Raw genomic sequence first — 21,057 nt, 5'->3', positions numbered from 1 at the left:
TTAAAGTTTTCTTGTTGACTTCTGTTAATGCAGATTGCCAAAGACGAGATCACATGCCTAAACTGAATGCCCAGTACTTCTTGTACTGTATTTTCCGGCGTATAAGTCGATACTTTTTGACTTGAAAGTTCGGTCTTCGTCTTATACTCCGAATTGACTTATATATGGATTGTGTCATTGAAATTGCATCAACTTATATATGGATTACAGTATCCGGTATGCTATTGACGTTGCTCTATAATCGGCATAATCGAAAACAGGTCACACAGAAGTACAAATTCATGTTAAATTACTATGTCAATAAATTGTCATAAACTAATATGACTGTGTTTATATTTGTAAGTTTTGTCATTATTTATTTTGCATTCTGCGTGTTTTTTCTTATTTCTCAAACATAAAATAAAAGAAAACAATTTACCGTATCGGTAAAAACTTCACCGGGCCACATAGCACACTTACGGTCTATACTCTATAGTGTACTGTACTAATTCAAAGCATATTGTTTGTTCCTAAAAAAAAAGATATGAAATAACTGGTCCATTAATATTTGATTTTCCAGTATAATGTTGGACACACGTGAGCAATTACCGGCATAGCTTTTTCATTGATCCAATTGATCCTACAAAGGGATGTAATCCATATTAACTCGAGCGTTCTATGATTATTTATAAAATAATGTAGATCATGCATTCTATTGAATCCCCCAAATCATATGTTTCTAATTGTATTTGACAAAGTTTCTCAAATAAATTAGGTTTAAACTACACTAAAATCAGATATATAGATGGACTACCAGTACTCATAGATCATCAGTGATCCATGATTTTTAGTTTCGCAATTCAGTTTAAAGCAAATTGTAATGTCAACACTTCACCTATATTCATTCTTAACCAGCTGACGATTCGGTGTCTCTCTTTGATTATACCGGTTGTTGATAAATTGGTCTTTGGTTTCCAACAACAATCAAAGCCAGTTGCCGCAATTGTTCAGACCTTGATATTGGCTTCAGCTACTTATACTAGTTACCATATTGCCGGTACCCCATTGTTCTTTATCATTAATCCGCATCAATTACGCTACCCGTTTTTAATATCAATGGGATTAAGTACAACAGGAAATGATGCCCACTCCCTTCTCTAGATGTAAATAATGAATTTAGCCATGGGCGTTGTTTTCATTGCTATAGTACGGGCACATTTTAATGAGTTCGGTATATTTTGATCAATCTTTTCAGTCATAATCATTCATATAAATATCCCCGTGCAAATCATACAACTTATCTCACAATGCCTCCCGTCAAATCACGCAAGTCTTACACAGCGGCTTTTAAGCTGGAAGTTGTAAAGTTCGCTGAAGAGAAAGGTGGGAATATGGCTGCTCACAGGAAATATGGTGTATGGTGTAAGTGAAAAATGTGTCCGGGATTGGCATAAAGCTAAGGTTGCATTATGCGCTACAAAAAAAATAAAGAAAGCAAATCGTGGCTGCAAAGCAAGATGGATTAATATTGAGGATAAATTAGAAGAATATGTTTTGACACAACGTGCCGCGTGTCGTGGAATGAACTCTGTTGATCTCAGACTCAAGGCAAAGGAAATTGCAACTGAATTAGGAATTGAAAGTTTTAGTGGAAGTGTGTCATGGTGTTATAGGTTCATGCAAAGAAGGGGACTTAGTATAAGACAACGCACTACTATGGCACAGAAACTACCAGTAGACTTTCTGGAAAAATTGAACAATTTCCGTGAGTATATCCAAGACAAGATTAAGACTGACAATTTTGAAATGTCTAACGTGATAAACATGGACGAAGTGCCGTTAACATTTGACATTCCAATGAACAGAACAGTTGAGCTTAAAGGATCTAAGACTGTTACTATTAGGACAACAGGTCATGAGAAGTCAAACTTCACTGTAGTTCTCTCCTGTAGTGCCGATGGCGGAAAGTTGCCCCCAATGCTGATTTTTAAAAGAAAAACTATGCCAAAGGAGAAATTCCCCAGTGGAATAATGATTGAAGTAAATCCAAAAGGATGGATGGACAATACCATGATGGGGAAGTGGTTAGATAAATGTTTCGCACATCGAATTGGTGGATTTTTCCAAACTAAGAAGTCTCTCCTCATTATGGATTCTATGCGTGCACACATCAGTGCCGAGACAAAGTTGAAGATTAAAACCAAGAACACATCGTTAGGCATCCCAGGTTGTATGACAAAGTTATTACAACCACTAGACATTTCCGTTAATCGATGTTTCAAGGCTGAGCTTCGGAAGTTGTGGGAACATTGGATGACGGCAGGCAACCACAGCTTCACAAACACAGGACGTATGCGGCGCGCTACATATTGCCAGGTTGCACATTGGGTTAAGGATGCATGGGACAGGGTTCCTGAATTGGCTGTTGTGAATGGCTTTGCTAAAGCAGAAATTGTGAGCAGGATAGAGAAGCCAGATGAGGATGATGAGCAAGATGAGGATGATGAGATGGAGACAGATGATAATGAGAACATTTCTAATGATATGAGCCCCGATATAACTGCCATTTTTCATTCCGATACGAAGACGAAGACTTCGAGGGATTTTGGAGATGATTAATTTTATTTTCTTAATAATATGTATTATGAAACTGTACATTTGTGTAAATCTGATACTGCATTTCACAGATATGTTAAAGTATAATAAAAAGTATTTTTATTTATTTTTTGTTTGCAACTTTTGTTTTCTGTCTCCTCATTTTCTTCACATTTCTGATTTCCCTATGAATTGCCTTATTTCCCTATTGTTAGCCTCACTGAGTTTATCTCATCTGTTGAATCTTGCACTCAAGACTGGTTTCAACTGGAAGGAATAATCATAGCATGCACAGCCACGTGGCTGTTGTTGCTGTTGTTGTTTTGGGGCTTAACGCCATTTTTCAGCACACAATAGGCTATACATGGCGGCCAGTATTAATGGTGGAGGAAGAACCCGGGAAAACCCCGGAAAGAACCACCGACCCACAAGAAGGCTCTTGTTGCAATGGATATCATAATTAAAACAAATATGGTTTAAACTAAACTAAAATCAGATATATTGTGAGCGCGCGCGTGCTTGTGTGTGTACATACGAGAGAGAGAGTGAGAGATGAAAAAAATTGTCCGTGTACAAGATCGTTCTTTTATTCAGGGCGGTTTTTATTTGTAGCTTTTGCAAAGAGAAAAAAGACGGTATTTTGAGTTACCTGACGATTGTGATAATCCTCATGTATTACAAGCCTACTGTATTCCATTATCAATAAACACCTCTAAATCAACAATTCATTCTTGTTTTAATTACGATGTACATTGTCACAACAACCACATGGCTATGCAGTGTTATTTACATGGTAATTAAACATGCTTAGCGCTTTGGCTATAATTGAAACCAGATTGAGGGCAAGAATCGACAGAATAGGTCAAATCAGCGAGGCTGCCAGTAGGGAAATGATGCTTTTTTAAGGGAAATGAAAATCTGTCAACATTTTATTGAAGTCATTGTCCATACAAAATTTGTTATAAGGACAAGAGATCATACCCATTACTTTGTATTCGAACTCGCTGATAAAGATAATAGTGGGGTATATCATTGAATAGATTAGTAATAAAATGTTAATTATATCCAAGTCCAAACAGAACAAACACTTAAAAAATAGTATACCGGTATGTATATATATCTATACGAATCGATTTAACGGAGTCCGTGACTTTCAAACTTACGATAGAAAATGACAAGTTTGTATAAGTTACGTTCGTAACTACAGGTAATAAAATGAACTACAACATGGATGTGCTTTCAGTTATAATAAAACAAGCATGGACTGTTTATTCAGCTGTGTCAATTGATAACAAAATATAGCAGTTCAGAAGTAAAATCACAAGCATGTTAGCATCGGTAATGCAATTTCACGATTGCCGGTAATATGGAATATCATACAACGATACCATCAATATTCATGCAACCGGAAGTTACTAGTATAAAATACAAAGCCAAGTTATTGACCTGGCCTCGTCTGATACTCTGAATCGACTTATATATGGACGAAGGATGGAAAATTTACAAAATTGGTCAATTCGACTTATACTCCGCATCGACTTGTAGGCAGGAAAATACGGTACTTAAAGTTCCTGCCACAAATTAAAAACAGTGATTCACAACCTTTTTCTAAAACAATAAAGATTTGCAGACTTAACAGCAACTACTGAAGAGCTCCAAATCTGTATACAAAACTTCACCAAAATGCAAACTAGCAGTCATGTTACTGACTTCTAAGATGGATGCAATTATGAAAATGTAACTTTTTAAAGACATTATAGTCATAATGCAGTTATATGAGTCAGTAACAAGTATTTTCAATATGGCTGGTCTTAATGGGTCAATGTGTGGGCCATGCAGTTTTTAAAAGTTGTATGTATTCAGATTGAGGGGTTGGCTTATATGTGAATGGTTTATACGTATGTAAGGTATTTACTACTCCGGCTTTTGACCAACCCATCCAGCTGTCTGGCCTACAAACTAACCACAGTAATATATTTTCAGTCCTGGCTATCGACAGAACCATTGAGCCATTTGGATACAGTAGAGATTGTATGGGTTCAGTTGTCAAACAGCATTCATCTGTAACATCTGTGACAACATCTTATGCTGACTTTGCTGCCTAGACTGGCCAGTCAGATGGCTGGCAATCCAACCACAAATCCATGCTAACCAACAATCTTAGCAACCCAGCTATCTCTCTTGCCTCATCTGTCCATGCCATTCCAACCAACCATGCCAGGCCATCATATTAATGTACAAACAGTCTGAAATATTCTGGATCCACCATGTTTAGCCTTCCAGTGCAGAAGATTTTGGGCAGTGCATGCTGGTGGGAAAGCATCGTCTTTGCTGTACAGTATGACATATAATGGGACATATCCACTGGAGGAGAAACCTCAAGTCCACAATCAGTCCACCTTAGAATATGCTGATAATTCGAGTCCTACCAAGGAAAGAACTGAATTCAGTTTCAAAGTGGCCATAAAATATTTTTTATGTATTCTACCCCCTAGGGAATGCTACCCCCCATTACAGGTGCAGCTTACAAAGTCAAGGCATCAGTTGATAAGAACAAGGATGACATACGTCCATCTTTCAGAATTTTACCCCAGTCTTTAAAGATTGTGGAAATAGGCAGTTGCTTATCAGAGAAAATCAGCAATCCTGAAAATAACCGGTTTTTTCTTCAACAAGTCAACCTGTCCACCTTATTTCCATTTTGAAGGTCAAACAGTTACACCAATTATAAGGATGTGCCTAACCTTGACAAAGATTTCACTGTCATAAATATGTTGTGGCCTCAGTATTACAAGGTGGGTGGACAGACATGTTTTCAGTGCCACATCAAAACTTGTACAGAATATGGTTGCTTTTTCCTCTCCATTGGATTTGGCCTCTCTTGTGGCTTACCATTTGACAGAGAAGGCAGAGAACAATCACGCTTGTGATGCAGCAAGTTGCATATCCAAAGTCATTAATAGGGTGGACCCTCTTGCTATGGCTAATGCCCTCACAGTTTCATCTTGATATGAAGGGATACTTTTTTGCATTCTGCATCTCTCCAACTACACCTAATAATGACTTTGCACTCCCTTCTTTTCATGTCCCCACTTGTGTTTGGAGGAAATTAGAAGATAGGCAGCAGAGGAGTTGGCTCCACACTTGTCAGTACAAATTCTATTCTTGGCTTGTCCTCATCATGAGAAACTTCAGATGGGATGACAAGCACCAGAGATATGATAGAGGTTATACTCTTATAACCTTACAGAAGCATAGCCAGCAATAGGTGATTTCTAATCTTTCTTCTTGCAGACAGACAAGGATGGTGGGGAAAAAAAAGTTTTTTGTCCCCATCAGGCATCTTAACCCCAAACAATGACTTACCTCCTCTACCACCCCTGGCAACCTTCAGGTGAGTGCCAGGCTCCTTCTGTTTAAAAGCTCATGGACCAATTTATTCCCTTCCAACCAGTGGTTTATACAATTGGTTTTTGGAGTGGCTGTGCATCTTGTTCAGCAAGCCCCCTCCCCTCTCGTAAGTCCCCTTCAGTACTGAGACTGCAACTAACACCATGAAGGCGGACATATTGCAGGAAGAGATAAAGCCATTTTTATATAAAAGGGCAGTAGAGGTTGTTCAGAAAACAACATCCCTGGACTTATATTCCAGGCAGTTCTTGTTCAGAAAAGCCAAAGGAAACAATACAGATTTAAGTAATCACATCTTTTCAGCTCACTTCCACTATTTGTAAAGGTGTTGGATAGGGGTGAAATGATTCATCGATATATTGATGCATCGATACTTTTGCTGTAACGATTCACATATTGATACAAGAGATGGAGAATTGATACAAAATGATACTTACTACATTAAATTAATTTAGTCTTCAGCAGTCATAAATAATTATTTGTTTGCATTGTTATTCTTTAAATGTAGAATTAATTTAAAACAGCATTTGCAGTCCTAGGCACTCATTTTTATTATTAAAAACTAAAAAGACTATTGAGAATATTTGTTCACCATCTGCAAATAAAAACAAAGCGACATGGTTCATAATCTGCCCCCCCCACAATACTAATTATCTTAACCCAGCAGCATGTTCAGCGTATAGGATACATTCCAAATGTGTTCCATTTGTATAATGAAGTACTTTACTCCTCGTTCAATTACTATTTTGCGCGATGTTTCTGTGTTGAATTTTAACTTGTCTGCATTGGTCGATTTGAAAACTACACTGCTGGTGTTTTGAATGCTGAAATAGATTTAATTCTCATTGGTGGTTATTCTGGTCCAGGTTAAATAATAACTGCCAGTCAGGAATTAGTGTAGCTTATTTCCTGCATGTCAAACAAAAAAATGTGCGAAAGTCATTGATATGTTGCACTTAATGAGAGATGATGTCAGGGTTGCAGTTGTGTTAATTGTACAAAATTGGTACCAGTTTGCACATTTGGAGAACAGTGGTGCGTGAGAACTCCAGCAAATTAGTTGAAATTTAATTAGTGAAGTGTACAATTTTTATATAACCGTTCTTGTCGTGACATGCATTTTTGGGGTAGGCAAATGTTTATACGACTGGGTTCTTCAAACATTTGATTGGCACGTTGTGCCCTGGAATAAGCATTATGGCATAATTTGAACGTTCCATGAAGTATGTTTTGCAAATGCGTCTTTAAATTACTAGCTGCCTAGAAAGCCCAAAATGTCTGAGTCCTTCGTGGTTCATTATGTTTTTGTTAAGCAAATACTGGCTGTTTAAAGTGATGATGACACAGTTTTTAATGTTATGAAGTATATTGGATTATTGGAGCTAGGAAATTGTTAATGAAGATACCATTGAGAGATTTTGAGTCCAAAAATGGTGTTAAATAGGAGTCAGATGTACATGTTGGATAAACAAAAATAGACGGCCTGATGGTCAGTCTCCTTTTTAGGGGTATTTTGAAATTAAATGTAGAAAGGGCAGAGTACTGAGCATGTTTAGAATACAGACAATTTAAAAGTAGAATGCATTTTTAATTTTTTATCAATCAGTTTAACCCTGCAGATCATATGCTACAAAACAATATTATCCATATCAGGGTTAACATAAACTGAATAAATAAGGGTGAAAAAATGAAATTAAGAAGCAAAGATATTTATTCTAATACCTCTGTCTGCACAAGCAGACTATAGCATTGATGGACTAGACTAATACAGCATCATGGAACAGATAAGAAATCTGGCATGGTAGTCAGTAAACTATGACTCAAGAAAATAGGTTTATGTTAGTGAAAAATCCAATTTTGCAGCAGATGTATCCAAAAGGTAATATCTCTTAGCTTTAGAAAATTGTAAGTAACACCACAAAGATAAATACCCCAATAAATCTTCAAGCTGACAAAACTAGCTGTGCACATGCCCTTTCAGAAAGAAGCACATAACAAATATTCATACAAAGATAAGGAACAGAATATGCTCAAAAATAAATAACAGATTAATACTTATACAACTAGAGGTGACATCTTTTAAAGATTTTGATTTCATAGGGCTCTAAAAAGATTATTATATTGAATGTTACAAAAACACTGAACTATGACCATTTCCTCTCCCCCTCTTCTTTTGCTACTCCCCACTTCTTTCGATGACAATGGGAGAAGTCCCACTTAAGTTAAACCCTGGCAACATCTTTCCTTAAATTGTACATGGGGATCAAAGTTGGGATTTCACTTTTTATGCTGAGATAGTTAACCATTTAGTGAGGACGCAGATGTAAGTGAGACATGAAATTTGTAATGAGATGTTTCAAAGCATTCATACCATGCAAAAGAAAGGCCTGGTGGCTAAAGTGAGTTACATGGATCCATGATTAAACAGCCTAAAACGTTGAATAAAACTGACAACCAACAGGCAGTCTGTTGTAAAGTAATTTTGTTTTCTTGACATCGATGAGAATTGCATATTAATATATGATAACTATATCTCTGTCTGTAGTTTGTCAACATACATAAATGGGCACCACCTACCTTTCAAAGATGGAAAGATCATCAAGTGCATATGTGTATCAATATGTATCATATCGCAGGCTGTGCATTGTGAATTGTATCGATACACTGCACAGGTGTATTGTTTCACCACTAGTGTTGGAGCCAAAATACTGAATTCCAAAATTGGTAACTGAAATTTTGATATATCACTAGTTTTGTCATCGAAAATGGTTGTTAAGACTTAAATTTTAATTAACGTTATGGAATTATCAACTTTTAATAAGAAGTAATATAATTTGTTACATTTTTCTTTCCAAACAACATTCATAGTTCACTGTGATCAACGATATTCAAGGAAATTTTGATCAATGAAAATGTCACCCCAAGTGGAGGCAGTACTTTAATAAATAAATCCCAATTAAATATTTTTTTATAAAGTGAAATTTGTGTTTTAGTTATCTCTTTTAGCTACTGTTAAATGTAATCTTCATAAATGCATCCTCTTGTATTTAAACTTAAAATGTGTCAGTCCACCCTAACAGCTTTGTCCGCAAGTGTTTCTCTGAGAACCTGATTAGGTGCCGATTGTGTTTTCATATCTGTCTAGCGGAAGTGAATGCAGTATTGTTGCACTGTAATTAAACTACCTTAAATTAACCTACTCAGTCATGACTGTGATAAAAAATAGCAAGGCAACCAAGCAAACTAAATACTTCATAAAATGAACAACTTTGTTTCACATATACGGACCACTGTATGGTGAATGAGTTTCAGAGAATTCCTGAATTTGCACTTAGAGATATCCTTAAGATGAGAAGAGGTTCAGTATTACTTGCAATGAAATAATGGAAGCAATATTATACTAATTGAAAAATACAAATATTTAATTTCGACATAGACAATTGTCTCACAAAATAAAATGTTGATGTTTTTGAAAAAAGTAATCTTGTTTGGTGGTTCAGCAGAATGTCTGGTTTCCTGCTCCATAGAATCCCTTCTTCTTTACACTATAGTATTGTATTCTTCAGAGGAAACAAGGCTAATAAAAAAAACAAAAGGCATTGATGGAATACGCAAATGTTTTTGCGTACACATGGTTTGTTGAAACCACTTGGAATATTAACAATCTTTCAGATGTTGGACATTTTGAAAATAAATGTAATTTATACAAAATAACGAACAACTTCATTAGAAAAGGCGCTTTATTGAATTATTCCCGGTGTGATTAAAAAACAAAGATTTAGTCATTAAACAGCCCAATTCCCTTCCCCCACACACCTCCCTCGGTTTTCTGGATGTAGGGCAGACTTTTGGGGAAGATCCCTTGGTAACTTGCACGCTCGTTTATAGTGCAGTCTTTGTTTTTGGACCCCGTTGTACATGAGTTATTGAGGGATAGACTCCCTTCTTTTTCGCACTATTATATTATATTCTTTGGAGGAAACCAGGCTAATCAAGAAATCAAAAAGCAGTGATGGAATACACAAATGTTTTTGTGTACACATGGTTTGTTGAAACCATTTGGAATGTTAACAATCTTTCAGATTTTGGACATTTTGAAAATAAATGTGATTTATACAAAATAAATGGATGTCTAGCAGACTTTTGGGGGAGGTCCCTTGGTAACTTGTGCACTCGTTTATAGTTCAGGCTTCTTTTTTTTGGACCCCATTGTCCATGAGTTATCAAGGGAGAGGTGTGTGAGTGTGTGTTCTCTCTTATTTGAATTATGCCCTCTATTTCCCAGTATTCATATTTGCATTTAACATAGGATTTAAGCAATATTTTATTTTTAAGTAGAGGCCATATGGCTCTAAAAGAGGATAATTGAAACTACATTGTAACACATTTTAACCGAGTAACCAGATTACATTATTGTAATTGCAAGTTAGTAAAAATGTTTATTCAACTAATTTTTTTATATATACTAAAAGTTCACAAATTTATTGCTTATTTATTTGTCTGCCTACTTGTAGGAGTTTTAGGCATTGGTTAAATAGTATCTGCTTCGCTGCTTTTTTTCCTGTATTTTCACAAATACAAGTCATGTCAGAAAGCAACTTTGACCTTACACTGTAAGTTACAGCGCTTCTTACGAATTATACAAGATAACACTGTCCCATATGTTTCATTCCTATATAATTGCATTTTAAAGTTAAATCTTAAGTAACATAATACCTGGGCTTAGTAAATTCGATAGTTTTCTGAATATATTTGCATGAAGATTTACGAAAACAGACAATCCAATAAACTGGTACTTCCCAGACAGCAATGTCCACCATTATTTCCCCATTACTGGTTCACTTACAGTATCAAACTAATTTTATGATGAAATAGTGTACAAGAGGCAGTTAAAATATCCAGATCACCGATTCTGTTCTTAAAATACATATTGCTGCTTGCGTACTATTGTTAAAGTTTTGAAACACAATTTTTTATGTTTTTGTTGTCAAAAGATAACATACGGAAATGGGACAGTTATAATTGCTAACTTGGGCAAGGGTTAATTGTCAGTCAGCTATCAAAACTAGGCCTAACTACTGACGGCTTGATGAATACATTTTGCTACAACACAACACTTGAATTAACCTGACCAATTTGAGGGGGCATCTCATAAATTATGATCAGTCAATGTACCTCTAAAAAAAATCACAGCTTAAAGTCATTTTCACTTTCCTAACAGAAAAATGCGAAATTTACATTTTTAAGGCCACATAGTCTCCCATTTTGCCTGGTAGTGTGACCCCTGCTTTTAGATTAAAAAGTTTTTAATGTTACTGTTTTGTGTTAACCTTCATCAGTGTTAATAACTCAAAGCATGAGCTCCATTTTTTTTGTTTTTAACTGGGGCCAAAATAAATCACTCCCATGATAACTTGTGAAGCCACTTAAAATGCGGGGTCAGTCATTGATCCCATGTTTTTTACTTGAAAGTTCCAACAAATTGAACCCCAATATGTTGAAACATGAAGAAAATTGTAATTAAAATTTTTAACTGACTCCTTAGTATATCACTCGTTTTATCTTTGGAACAGTTATGACCTGGAAATTTGAATCAGCATCATGAAATTATCAACTTTTTATAAGAAGCCATGTATTTTGTTAAAATTTCTTTTGAAACAACATTCTTAGTACACCGTAAGTAATAATATGCAACAAAATGAATGGAAATGTAACTGATGCCTACATGAGGCAGCACTTTATTAAATAAAAACCTGTTAAATAAGTTAAATTCGTGTTTAAGTTCTATTTTTTAGTTTGGGTTTAAGTGTAACTATCATAAATACAACATGCCCTGATGTATTCAAATGTGAAATATGTCAATCTACCATAACAGCTATGTCCATGGGCATTTCTGTAAGAACGTAATTAAGTGCCGACATTATTTTGATCCCTGATTTTTGTAAGTATTTGTTGTATTGTTGCAATGAAATAAAAGGTGACTGCCTTGTATTACGACATCATTTTCATTTTTTGTATCAAAAAAGGGAGTGAAATAATTGAAAAGTTAAAAAGGCATGCAAATCCTACCAGTATTAGAGCTTGCAGCCCTGGTCAAGTGTCAGGTCAACTGATTTCAAGTGTTCAATCAAACAGTTATAATTCTTTTGTGAATGTAATATAATTAAACTACTTTAAATTAGCATACTCATTCACAAATGTTATAAAAGATAGCAACACCAGTGCAAAATGAATTCTTGATGGAAAAAAAATTTTGTTTCACAAATACATTATATTGATGAGAAGCTAGTTTCAGAGTTCGTAGTTAATTTGTAGTTCCTGAATCAGCACTCTGAGATTTCCTCAAGGATGAGAAGGAGTTTCACTATTACTTGCAATGAAATCATGGCATCAGTATTTTACTAATAGAACAATTTTTAAAAAATTGACTTTTGATGTTGACTCTCTGACTTACGAACTAAATGTTTTTTTGACACAGTTGTGTGTAAGTTGTGTAGCATAGTTTTACCTTTTCAGGAAGTCAGTTGTATGACAGTCAATTTTCTACCCACTTGTGTCACTGAGGGTAGGGTAAGGGAATGTTGGGAAGGAGCTGTAATGAAGAGTTTATCAAAGTGCAGAAACATTCTGATTTACTGCTGCATGATTTGATTTCATTGTTCTTAATGATAGGCTTTTAAAAATTAACTTAATTGTGTGTTGGAGTAGCTTCTGTGTAAAATTGAATGTATCTCATTGTTCAACAGGTACATTTCTCATCATGGTGCCAAAAGAGACAAGGGGTCAGTACTTTGAAGGACTTGATATGTTGACCAGATTGCTGGCTCCCAAGGGTACAACATCTGCACAGGCCCCACTGATTCAAGTTCTTGATTCAGGTCAAAGCAAAGTTTTGTTACAATTTATGTTACACCTGATTATTAATAAATTATGGTTGAAAGTACAATTACTCTGTAACATTCTTTTTCATTATGGACAGTATGGCATTTAAATATGTGATTGTTGACACTAATTTAGAAAATAAAAATCACTTCATTGGTAAGAGATACAATATTGCCAACAAAAACTGATCAATAAATTTTCTCCAGCTTATTCATTATATGTCATGATGTTGTCAAAGGGAGATAAGTCTTCTGAATTATGTAACATCAGATATTTGTGCAGTATCGTATGTGGTACAGGTTAAAATTTTAAATGTCGGATATACTTTTAATTCTAACAGAATATTACTGTGTTTATTTGGCGTATGAAACATTTTCTGTGAAATTTTTTACAGATAACAGGGTTGATGATGAGGTAGTACAAACAGAGCCAGAGGATACTTTTGATTGGTTCATTGAACAGATCCCTTATGTTGAAGAGGAGACTCCTCTAGATGCTCCCAAATATGGATTTGCTATGCAGAGATCTGGAGTCTTTAACAGACTGCAGGTAAGTTAGTAGCATTGCCAAAAAACAACCAATTTTCAGCTTGGCAGAGTTTGCGTGACTGAAAGCACAGTGTACCCCCTTCACCCCAGTCTTTACATTTTTATGAAAATTTCTAAAATTTCTAAGCACTATGATGAAGCCTTCATACGTAGATTTGCATCTGTGACCCATGTTTACCAGTTTATTTAAAGGTTTGGATTTTTTATGGATTCAGCACCACACTAAATAAAAATGACGAAATATGTGGGAAGCATCAGATATTTGATTTGCTGGCCCCCATTCTGAAAGCAACAATCTCTTAAGAAGTCAGATTTTAGAAAATAAGTACCCAGAGAAAAGGTGTTCCTCTGATTTGCATTGCAAGGAAATATTTACCAATTTCATGATATGCTATTCAGTCACAATATTGGCCCATGGGCTTTATTAAAACAGTCAATCTCGTCATCACCCTGGGTCGGTTGTTCTTTCGGGGTTTTCCAGGATTCTTCCTCCACCATTTATACTGGCTGCCATGTATAGCCTATCTTGTGCTGAAAAATGGCATTAAACCCTACAACAACAACAACAACCCTGTTTAGGTGTTCCTTGTCAACAGTAACTATAACATACTTGGAAGACAGCAATCAAAAACGTGGCAAATTCAGTTATTTTGAAGGTCATGAGGAGCGTTTTTTTTTTTCTAGAGACAGGGTTTCCACGCTTCAGGGAAAAAGTTGGGAGAAATTTTTTCCTGACCATGAAAAGTCCTTGAATTTTGCAAATATTGATGAAAGTCTGGGAAAACATGGGAATTTTCTTGCAGTATGATTATTTGGGTGCTTACATAAATATATTTGTTGAGACAATCCAAACGCTCAGTGGATTAGATTTATCTAGTAGACTTTTTGTTTCACAGACAGCTCGATATCCGTATTTTTTATTATTATGGATGGTATGAAAACCAGTCTTGCATCACAAGAGGCCAACATGGTGGCATTAAAGCATATCCCCTTTGTGGATAGGCTAGCGAACTTAGATGTTAAATTGAGTTATACCTGCATGAAATCAATATGAAAATTATTTATTTTCTCAGAAATTGCGAGAGTATTAAAATCGTTACAGCTTTAATCTGCTGAAAGACGATGAAACTAATGCGTTGATGAAATTTGAACTGGTACTAGCGATTTCAATAGCATGTCACACGAGCACACAACCGTCATTTTGAAATATTGTAGAAAAAATATTAAATGAAAACTGTATACTGGTTGTAATAAAAATACATAAACGAAAGAGCAAAAAATTCTCTATATTTATTCCAAGACCAACTTCAGAGTTTTGTTGTATCACTTGATTACCATGTTGACATGTGCTCTCTCACGTAGGAAGCATACGAAGCAGGTAACCAGACTACTACTCTTGACGAATCAGACTGGCCCAGTTTCTTGTAGTTGTTCTCGAAATAAATATGTTGAGAATTATATGTATCTTTCCGGTTTTTACAAAAGATATCAGACTTTCATTTAATATAATTTAAATTTTATACAACAACATTAAAAAAGAGTTTGTTGTTGGTATCACATGCCTATTGGACTTCTGATGTCATTGTTTGAGATTTGTGAAATAATGTGACTATTAACGCAAATGGCGAGTACTGGGTCAGGTTTCATCTATGTTGAGTTTCGTCTATTCTATCAGCAGATTAAAGACATAAAAATTATAATACTTGCCAATTTTGAGAAAATAAATAATTTTCCTATCGATTTCATGCAGGTATAAGTAGATTTAATCTAGTTTAAATTTGCTAGGCCCGCTGGTATGCTATCTTATGGCGGCGGCAGATTCCAAATTTGATATGTAATTGCAGTGAACCCACACTCCATCCAAAATGTCCAAATGTGAAAAATGGGGTTGGAATATTTGGCAGAAACACAATTAGAAACATTTTGAATCTCTGAGCTGAACTTTGGTGCGAAACTATTACACAGTGACATGTAGTTTGAAGCGTTGGTTTCACATCTTAAATGGAATGCATGAAAAATGGGAAGCTGTTGTCCCTTTTATTATATATTTAGAAATGATAATAGCCCATGTATCAATACAGGTTTGGGGACTGGTTTATTGAACTACAAGAAGGCAAGTTGATTTTACAGAAAATTTAGTCCTTGTTTATACAACAGTATATAAGTTTGAAGATCTGTTGTCAAAATTTAAATCAACCCTTTTGTAAATGTCTTTAAATGATGGAATTTTTGAACCAAATCATAAGAAGTTCAGGTTGGTTGAAAAATCTTGTTTGAGATTTTATTGGCACACATAATTTCAGGGTTATACTTTTTTCGTAACAAGGTAAGATTCTAAAATTTTGCATTTATTGGGTTTTTTTCATACTGTGATAGGAAATGTTTACTTTGTATAACATGCACACATATTGCTCTAGAATTCGTTGAAATTAAAGGTATGCTCATTATGTTGTTTCCATGTAGCAACATAATGCAGGTCAGCAAAGTAAAGTTAGAATTTGAATTTGTATTCTGTACACTGAAATGGCTTTAAATGCTAATTTATGGGAATATAGTCAAATTTGTTTCATGTGACTCATTTTGTGGTTTTGTACATGATCATCGTTTCTGACATATGTTTTGGACAGTCTTGAAAGAGAAACATCTTCAGATTTGGAAAATCATGTTTTATAATCCAAAATGTTCTTTAATTCCATAGAGTAATGGTCATATGTTAACCTTGAAAAAATTAATTTCATCCTGGAAAAAACCTGGAAAAGACCTGAAAATTTATATTTAGAAAAGCGTGGGAACCATGTAGAGAACTGTGTGTAGTCAGATTTTATCCCCTCCATCACTTCATCCATCCAGACACAAAATGTTTGACCATTGCATTTTTTTCCCCATGGAAATTGTACAGATTATTTAGCTGTCAGAGCCAGTCTCCAACAGGGAATGGACTTCATTGAAAGTTTACGCAACTCTTTGGTTTACTAAATGCAGAGACAGACTTGATTCATCTTCATGACCCCTCTGTAGATGGCACTTCTAGCTCTTTTCCAGTTATCTAGATCATTCTGTTACAGTCTTCTACCTTTGTCTACATATTATATAGATGGTGTCCCCATGAGGGTTGGATCAGAGAGGTAATAGAGTGTATTTCATAACATTAATGCAGTGGGGGTAAGTATGTTCTAGAAGAAACGTCATATGCTAAAAAGTCTAGTTTTTCCTAATTGATTCCTCCTCCAGCCCCTTTACATAGCTCTGAATGAAAATACTAAGGTAAATTGGCAGGAAAATTAAAATGATGTCAGTGGATTCAATCTCTCTCATAGTCTCCTTCAGAAGTTGTTTGACATACCCATACATGCCAACCATTAAGCTTTTGGCATAATCATTCTACTTTTTTCACTAAATTACGCCTTACGCATATCTGTATTCGGATTACGCATTTTTGGATATCCCCCTCCCAAAAAAATTAATAATTTGTTTTCTTATGCAAGCGCCTTTGGACACCTCTACTTCATTCGCATACATGCACCTTTGGACGCCTCTTCACCATTCTCATGGAAGCGCCTTTCGATGTCTGCTGTAAACATCAGCGATTTTGAGCGGGTTTTCGTAGGGCCACCTTTGGGGAAAACCCCCTAATAGATACTACATTCATTGCTGTGAATGACCATTACATCAGATCACAAGGTTGCTGTATATGCTCTGTTCGAAATCAGCTATTTAAAGTAACTGGGTCATATTCTCCACTCTCCAAAATGGAGGTCACAGATTTCGTTCAGTACTTACTCGAGTTTTCACGCTTAGAATCACAACTATGAAAGCTTCAATAACTTAGGTAAAGGCTCTGATATTAGTTTTTATAAATTATCAAATTCAGATGACTTAATGATGTAGACGCAGACAATGAACTTGTAAATTTTGAGTATGAGAAATGGCAGCTACGGTTGGTCACGTGGCTTCAGTGACTTCATGGTGAACGAAAAGATTTTAAAGCACATACAAATTCTTCTGTGAAAAATAATTACACAGCTATAACGATCGGACTTTACTCTTAAATTTTTCCATATATAATAGATGTGTACCAAAAATGTAAAATGGTTAAAATTGCTGTTAAACATAGCATACAGTGCACTGCTTAACAGTGTGTATGGAGTTGAATAGGTAACAGGTGTTCTATTTATAGTGCACTGCACTGGGTAACTTTGTTACATGTGTATCGAAGAGCTAAAAAGCCATACACTCTGTTTAGAGTCTGTGTAACAGACTTTGACAACAAAAAGGGCAAAGTTAGAGTGCTCTTCTTTCATTACCAGAATTAACAGTAGATTCCACTGGAGAAAACATGTTTTTCATTTGCTTGATAATGCTTTGAATAAACATAATTGTGAGAGATTGCTAAGTATTGTTAACAAAAATAAAACTGAATTCAGATCCAGACTCAGTAACCCAGGACTTAGTGCTCTACTAGTGTGCAAAACATTCATAGTCTCAGCTGGTACAAAGTGTTTTGAAATGCAATACTATAGTCTATTGCTTTTTAAAGCTCAAAGTGTTATATACGAAAACTTAAGGCAGTAATTGATGTTAAAAGTCCAGAGGGATAAATAAATCATTTTGTACATATGCTCATTGAATTTTTATCATGTTATATGTGGATTGCTCTTTTTTAGCTTGGATTACTTTTTGTCCACTTGGATTACACTTTTTCTTTGCCAGGGGTTGGCATGTATGCATACCACACACAGCATGGATCAGACAGATGTGATCACTTATTACCCTAATTTCTTTCAGAAGGTTGAGGACAGTAAACCCTATTTCGATTAGTCATCAAGACTTTTGTGATTTTCATTTTGAATGGGATTTTTTTCAGATTTAAACCAAGTATGTATCTGTATTGTTTTAGTCAGAGCTAAGTGGGGTGATAGATGTAAAGGATCCCGATACCACACCAGCTAGAGTATGGAGAAAACAACGCTTACAGGAAGAACAGGAAAAATTTGATCAAGAACACTACCTGTAAGTTTGGTCTTCAGAGTGTGATTTTTGAGTGAAGATTGCAAGACATAGGTATCATTTCTCCAGTGGTGGTGTGGTGGTGTATTAAAAGTTTATGTTAGAATATCATATTTAAAGCTTTTTAAAGTCTTATATTGGAACTTTACATCAGATCACTTTTGGGATATTACGTTATCTTATAACCCTTGTTTTAAAGTTAAAATGGGCAGATTAATAAAGAAACAAATAATAGCGTTTTACAAAATCATGGATAAAATGTGACTTTGATGAATATGATGTAGTGTATAAAAAAGGACAGTAAACACTGATTTGCAAGCCTGCACACACATTCCTACTGACATTACCTCTCATGATGATAAATGTTAAATAAAATAAGTAGAAACTAATTCAAGTTTGTTATTCAGCTCTCTTTTGTTGTACAGTTATACAGTTCTATCATGGCACTAAATTAGGAACTCACCCAAAGTCAATATTTCCACTTGTATCCTGGTCCGAATATCACTCCACAGTGGCTCCATGAATATGCACAAGTTTTCTATCCACAAGTCAGCAATACATGTAACAGCTAAATGTGGCCACAAGTGAACACTATTCAATGTTCCAATTCTTTGCTTTCCCGCTTATGTTTCCCTCCACCGGCCAAAACTCTTAATGGGGGCCCTATGGAGATGTGCACTCCTACACTTCTGTCTCTATCTTGACTGCTTTATATTCTCATAACACATCAATGTATCTATGACAGCTTGCTTTCCACACAGCATGGGTATCTTACAGGAACACAGTTTTCCTTACAATTGCAGTGTCAGAATAAGTATAAACTATGTTCACCCTTGGCAACATGTTTTGCCCAAACTTTTAATCTGATGGATTTGTGTAACAGGGTGTATCATTCCTCCACAGACTTTCCTAATAGACAAAAGACTAGAAATATTGCCAAGTTAGATTTTAAATAACTGAAGTTATAGAAACTCTTTTACTTTATCCAGGCATATTGAATTTTTTTTGTGTCTTCAAACCCTGTTTTGTTTTTAGACACTAAAATTGATTTGCCAAAATAACTTCAATGCCTTGTAAGTTTTGGATAATGTTATTCCAATACAGTTTTCATGAACTTATGTTTCAGACACAATCTAAGGAAACTTCATGTCTTGTTTTCAAGTAAATTTCTGTATGATTACCGTTAACTTTACAGAGATTTAGTTTGCTTCAGTCCAGACCGAAACAGCATGTCTTGATAACAGGTTTTTATTCTGTGGGTTTCATTGACCTGTTATGTTTATATTCTGTGGTTGTCATTGGCCTGCCATGATGTTTTTATTCTGTTGCTGTCATTGACCTGTTATGATGTTTTTTTTATGTGGTTGTCATTGACCTGTTCTGATAGTCATGATCAACCATAACAGAAATCTCACTTGGATATGAATTGGTACACAATTTTATTAGAAAATACTTGTGCTTACTTAGAAAGAATCATGTGATGAGATCAGTAACTTTCCAGTAAAAAATTAGGTCTATCATGGGGAATAAATACTTGTAAAATAGTGACTGTACAGTGATGTTTGGAATATTTCATCATGTCTAATTTTATTCATTTATTTTTTTCTTATTATCAACATTTATTGGACGATTATTTATAATTGTTGATTTTTTGAGCAGCTTGATTTAGTTAATCACTCTGGTTGGTTGCAAGTGTGGACGTTATTATCCAACAGTTCACATTAATGAGCAGTTCTTAGTCTGACAGTCATCGCTTTGATTAAAGACAACTAAAGGTAATATCTGTATTTTAATTAGAAGTCATGATTCCCAATTTACTGCATTAAACATTATATCAAAGAGTCCATATGCATAAATAAAAAAAATAAAAAAATTTGTCCTTGTTGGCAGTATACTGAATAGTGCATTATAGTTAGTTATTGTCCTATGGCTAAGTAACCAGCTCTGGAGATCAAAAAAAGTGAACTTAAAAAAGAAGAAAGAGAAAAAAAAATGGAGAAAAGAAAAGAACAAAAACTGGGTGGGTGGGTATTTTATTAGTAAGTATATTGCATCCATTTTTATGTTTGAAAACTTGATTTGTATTACATGTCATGATTGCTGTAAATGTTGATTGTGTTTATTGCAACAAAAGTTTTTATTTCATTTGTATTTGCCTCATTTCAATGGAGATCTATTTTGTCAGGGATATTTCATGAGTCGGTACTAAAGACCTAGTTTTTGAAGGTAGTAATTGTTTGTTTTTGTAGTTGAAAACTCCATTCGGTCAGGTCGAGAACCTGACTCGTTCGGTTTGCAATTAGTTTCCCATATTCAGGTAACTTGTGGTGCCAGTTTTGCACAATTGACAACATCCAATCCAATTCACCACAAAAATATGGACCAGGTTTCTGATTTGTCTGTGGTCTGTTAGTCATCTTGACACATGGCTATTTTACTTTTGTAAATTTTGAATTAATATACTTCGATGGTTTCACAAATATGGTAACAAAGAAATATATTGCTTATGATAACGATGAATTCTTGGCCTTTATCCAGATGATACTAGACAGTGACATCTATAAAATATTTTGAGTCACAATAGGATGGACTGTACAGGCTCTGATACATGTATGTCTGTTTTCTGGTGGATGGA

At 35.0% G+C, this 21,057-nt stretch overlaps 1 protein-coding gene across 1 annotated transcript in view; it reads left to right on the top strand.

Moving 5' to 3' along the window:
• The window catches only part of LOC149789192 (protein SHQ1 homolog), an 82,827-nt gene that overhangs the window by 26,962 nt on the left and 34,808 nt on the right, over positions 1-21,057 (top strand). Inside the window, exons 5-7 of the mRNA XM_089975335.1 lie at positions 12,732-12,863; positions 13,262-13,416; positions 18,313-18,425. Of these exons, the coding sequence (XP_089831461.1) occupies positions 12,732-12,863; positions 13,262-13,416; positions 18,313-18,425 (400 nt within the window). The remainder of the gene's footprint in view (positions 1-12,731; positions 12,864-13,261; positions 13,417-18,312; positions 18,426-21,057) is intronic.

The sequence above is a fragment of the Sinohyriopsis cumingii genome, chromosome 11, assembly GCF_028554795.1.
Source record: "Sinohyriopsis cumingii isolate HCF-2022 chromosome 11, ASM2855479v2, whole genome shotgun sequence".
Lineage (NCBI taxonomy): Eukaryota > Metazoa > Mollusca > Bivalvia > Unionida > Unionidae > Sinohyriopsis > Sinohyriopsis cumingii.
Note: the sequence above shows the minus strand (reverse complement) of the source record. Positions and strands in the feature narration are given on the sequence as shown.